Genomic DNA, 4,908 nt, shown 5'->3' on the forward strand with positions numbered 1-4,908 from the left:
TAACTGTTGCGAGCTTTCGAGAGGTGTATATGTTCCTGTCACACAACCAGTCCTTTTAAAGGTCACTTTTTCTGGTGATGATAACGCGACAAAAACTGTTCTTTCGTTTCCTTTCCATGTCCATTCATGCTTTTTGCATTTTTTGCTACATTTTGTTTATTAAAAAAAATCCCAAGTGGTACTATAGAACTGCTGAGAGACAAACGATGGGACGAACATGTAGTTACATCTACAGGGACAACAACAGATCAGAAGCTCTCACAAATTCATTCATAACCCGGTAAGCAGGCTCAACAATTTTACAAGGAAAGGCCTAGGTTTTTGGCCTTCCCATATCTTTTACAAGGAGCAAAAGATACACCAAACAAAACAAATACCAACAAGAGGGAGAAGATCAGATCACGCATTTTGGCAGCTGCGCTAGGCAAGCACTAAAACATCACATCTTTTTGAGTTGAAAATAGAAAAGATGGGAAGTAAAAATTAAGGCTTAGCTTTAAGTACATTTTAATGGTACATTCTGTGGGGCTAGAAGGACAGAGAGAGGAATCTTACCCATCTTCTACGGGCAATTTGGATTCTTACCAGGTCCCCCATAGTAAAAGTAATTACCCCATTCCCCATTATTACCATTCTGAACATCATAGCAACTGGACTGCTCAGTAAAGGTCCCAATATCCTTAGGGGCTCTGAGATTGTTCGAGGAGTCCACGATCTGAATGTTTCTGAAGTAGCTAGCCTTCCCAAAGCCTTCATCAGGGAAATGGCCACTGCCCATTTGAGTTGAAGTGTGCTCACCATCGGGCTCTGAGTTCACCACTTCTCCACCCCATTCAATCATGGTAGCACTATCAGCCAAATATGAAAACAAGAAGGAAGGCCAGTATCCCAGCACGTAGTCGTTCCCAAATTGCATCCACCAATTTCCTTGTTTTGGGTCCTTGCATAGTAAACACAAAACCCAATGAAGAAATGGGAAATCACTAATCAAATGCAATAGAAATATATGTCAGATGAATCTCAGATTCTGTGTTTTATTTTTGGACTTTCCTAGTGAATTTGCTTACCTTCCATACGAGGATACTGATATCATATTGGGAACCACCAAAACCAGAAATCGGCGAAATGCTAGCCCCCATCGCAATTTGGCTATTGATTTGGATAAAGCCAGAGCATAGAAGATTGTAACATCCTGTTGCTTGATACGCATCACTCTGCTCAAATCACATGACGAAAACACAGGACATCGACATATAAGAAAGTGATACAAACTCGAATGGAGTTCAAAGAGAAGTAAGGACTCAAAGAACTTACAGTCCAGTAAGTAAACAGTCTAGTGTTGTTGTCACCATAAAGGTCTGGGCTGACCTGCACATTTGTCAAACTCGGAATTAAAGTGCAGAAAATTACTCCTTGCAACAGAAACAGAAAATATGAGCTCCCTTTATGTAAAGAAAAGGGGAAAAAAGAAGGATGAAAAGGAAAATAATTGAGCAGAGAAACTTGCTAAAATTATTGCTCTCGGTTCCCTTCTTTTCCTTTTTCTTCATTTTAAGATCTAGCTTACCTGCCAGCCAGCCTCAATGCTGTTAAGATCTTGACCAAAGGAACCACCTAATATCCAAAGCTGTGAAAGGCTGAACTCATTGGACTGCTGAATTTTTGGCTGCCACACGTTTATTGTAGCTTTAGCTCCATAAAATTTATCACCTTCAACGTAAGCAATTGCATGCTATTATGCCAACAAAAGAAATAACATTAGCAAATGGTTACTCAGAAAAAGAAAGAAAATGAAATGCCTTAAAAGGTTTACGGAAAGGAAAGAGAAACTTTGATACCTGATGACCATTTTCATTAACCAAGTCAGGATTAATGGAGATAGGCCGAGGGATTGACCTATGAGACTTTTTCCCAAACCTCTTAACAGAGCTAGCTCTCAGAACATCTTCCTTTGTTGTCCTTCTGATGGGTATGGTTCCGTCTGGGCACCTTCCATTCGTGTGCCAAAGCTGAGTAATATCGGATTTCTCTGTGCTAGACTCGACCATGCTTGTTCCAAACATACGATCTGGGTGGAAGCTCGGTTGCATCTATAAAACACCATAAAAGACCCCTAAGAAAAAGATGAAAAACGGCTCTTCTAGAGGTATGGCCTATCAACGACTAGTACATGGAACAACAGGTACCAAAAGCAGACCTGAATGGTATGATTCTTGAGGAAAGGATGATCAAAAGCAGGTTGATGGTATGGATGAACGCAATCGATGAGATCCCCATCTGGGCTCTGGAAGAAAATTCAAAAAAAAAAAAAATTACTAAAAGCAACTGCAATGCCTAAAACCTCGGCTAATTAGCCAACCCAAGTTACAGATATTGTCTAAAAGAAGTAAATAAAAACAACTTAGTCAAAATGTGCCACCAAAAAGTACATGCAAAACGAGCAAATACGGAACCCCAAATGCTGTAAACACCTTAAACCTAAAGAGAGAAAGAGAGAGACAGAAGAGAGAAGAGAGACAAACCTCAATGGTTTTGATGGGAGTCTTGTTCAAGCGCTTGAGGTGCTTCCGGACTTCAAAATGCTGCCTGGCAGTGAGTCTCCTCGCCTGGGAAGAAGAGACTAGGAGAAGGAGCAAGAGGAAGCAGAGAACTAACAGGCCCTTCCCAGACCTGGTAGCCATCCGTAAACGGAACAAGGAAGATCTGGGTATCCCCCGAAATGGTTCGAAAAGAAGGAGAGTGGGAGTGAGAACCCAAGGAATACCCTCAAACCTTCAATAACTTGAGGGTACCGTGAATCTTATGCTCTGCAACTCCAAACCGCTAAGCCCGTGCCGAAAACCGCTTTTCACACGACATAGCAGAGAGAGAGAGAGACAGAGAGAGAGAGAGACAGAGATAGAGACAGAAATAGGAAGGAGAAGGGGGAAAGAACCCAAAGAATACCCTCAAACTCCTTCAATGGCTGGAGGGTACCATGAATCTTATGCCCTGCAACTCCAATCCGCCTAACCAGTGTGTGAAACCGCTGCTCAGACGCCAAAGCGGTTTGAGAGAGAGAGAAAGACAGAGAAAGCAAGAGAGAGAGCCGGCTTGCAGGAAAACTTGACAGCATATAAAAAAGGATTAATGAGAAAATTGGGGAAATTCGTGGATAAATCTGGACAGCATTATTAGAATGCTTCAGTTTGGCTTAACCCTTGTCGTTTTAATACTGACTCTCCCTCTTTCCCTCTCTCTCTCTCTCTCTCTCTCTCTCTCTGGAAATCCCCCTTATGAACGCCGGGCCCCCTTCAGCAAAGCAACAAATTAGAGTCACAAGTGAAACAGGAGAAGTTTCTTCCCCATCTTGCCCCTCCTTGATTTTTAGAATTCACCCACTGACTTGTAAAGATAAACAAGAAATTTTTATTTTCAAACCTGCTTTTTGCCCACGACTTTTAAAAAGAAATTAACTTTTGTCACGCTCTTAACAAAACCATGCTTTTCAGAAAAACTGTTAAATAATAATATAAACTTCCGATAAATTTGAAAGGACAACGACTAAATTATATTCATTTTTGGCTTTTCAGGTGAATGAAATTTCGACCCATTTAGCAGTTTTATGAACAGTATTATCTTTATCAAAAACTTACCAAAAACTCCTTTAGAATTATTAAAAAAGGATGCCGAAAAAGGATTTTGGCACTTGATCGACTGACCTGGCAACCGGAATTAGATATAATTGGAAGTTTTTCAACCAATTACAAGGAATTTCAAGATTTCTGGAATGTCAGTAGTGACTTTGTGTTAATTTTTGTATAAGAGATAAAAAAAAAGATAAAATTTTTTGACATCATCCATTCATATATCTTCCAATATGGGTTCCATCTCAGGGGACATCTAAAAAGGACCTTTTGAGTCCCTCATCATTTTCTCTTTTTTTTTTTTTCTTTTGAAATGAAATGATGTGTATCGGATCATATTAACAACATTATCAAATAGTTCTCGCTGGTGAATATGGTTTAGACCAACAGCTTAAAAAAAATGTAAAGAAGGAAAAGGGGAAGGAAGAAAGGAGGAGAAAAAGAGAAAACTAGTTACTTTTTTTGTAGATGTATTGTTGCTAAGTAAGGGATTCCTAGTAAAGTTGCAAATGGGTCCATGGAATAGGAGGATTTGTCCGAAGGGTGGAGCTAGAAATTTATAGTGTGGACAATTGCCGGCACTTACCTCGGCCCCCGGTTTTGTCACATACTGCAAGACTTCATCCAATCTGGATCTAACTCCCAGTATGTTTACAGATGTGTAAAATACCCAACTGGAATCTTACTTCATACATAACCAGATTTGGATAACTTTCAGGATCAGATTAGCTAATGCCATTAGTGCTAACCATATCAAGAAGATGCCATCTTATATCAAATCTGAATTCAACTAACAGACTCAGATTTGAAATTTTCTTGTTCATCGGTCCTCTCTGATGAAGCTAATGGTTTGTTACCAACGGATCAAATAATGGTTGGAAGAGTTGAGTCCTAGTCCAGCTAAGGGATGGACCTAACCATGGCCAAGCCTTGGTCCATACCATTCCTAGCCAGTGGCGGAACCACATGGTGGCTGGTGTGGGCAGTTGCTCACACCAGCCTCACAAAATTAGTTTAATATATATGTTAATGTTTTGATATATTTCACTGTCATATGTATAAGTGCCTCAAAGAAATTAAAGATATTGAATGAGTTCTCCTACTAAAAAAAATTTAATGGCTCAATATTGTAAAAGAGCACATATTCTTATAGGATACTCTGAGGCACTGGCAGAGTCATAAATTTCTAGCTAAGGGACAGTATTTCAAAACGTGTTAAGCACTTCATGGGCACTAATATAATCATAAGCAAATGACTTAGAGATAAATTTGCAGGACTGTG

The 4,908-nt window shown here is 39.8% G+C and overlaps 1 protein-coding gene across 1 annotated transcript; it reads right to left on the reverse strand.

Moving 5' to 3' along the window:
- Window positions 1-246: 246 nt before the first annotated feature.
- On the reverse strand, window positions 247-3,195 carry LOC116246111 (uncharacterized). Its single transcript, XM_031617817.2, has 7 exons — window positions 2,523-3,195; window positions 2,198-2,284; window positions 1,839-2,090; window positions 1,568-1,732; window positions 1,315-1,368; window positions 1,068-1,214; window positions 247-940 (listed from the first exon to the last, which is right to left on the reverse strand). Exons 1-7 carry the CDS (start codon window positions 2,679-2,681, stop codon window positions 563-565), a joined length of 1,242 nt encoding a protein of 413 aa, XP_031473677.1. The 5' UTR covers window positions 2,682-3,195; the 3' UTR covers window positions 247-562.
- Window positions 3,196-4,908: the final 1,713 nt, after the last annotated feature.

Source organism: Nymphaea colorata, chromosome 1 (genome assembly GCF_008831285.2).
Source record: "Nymphaea colorata isolate Beijing-Zhang1983 chromosome 1, ASM883128v2, whole genome shotgun sequence".
NCBI classification, from domain to species: domain Eukaryota; kingdom Viridiplantae; phylum Streptophyta; class Magnoliopsida; order Nymphaeales; family Nymphaeaceae; genus Nymphaea; species Nymphaea colorata.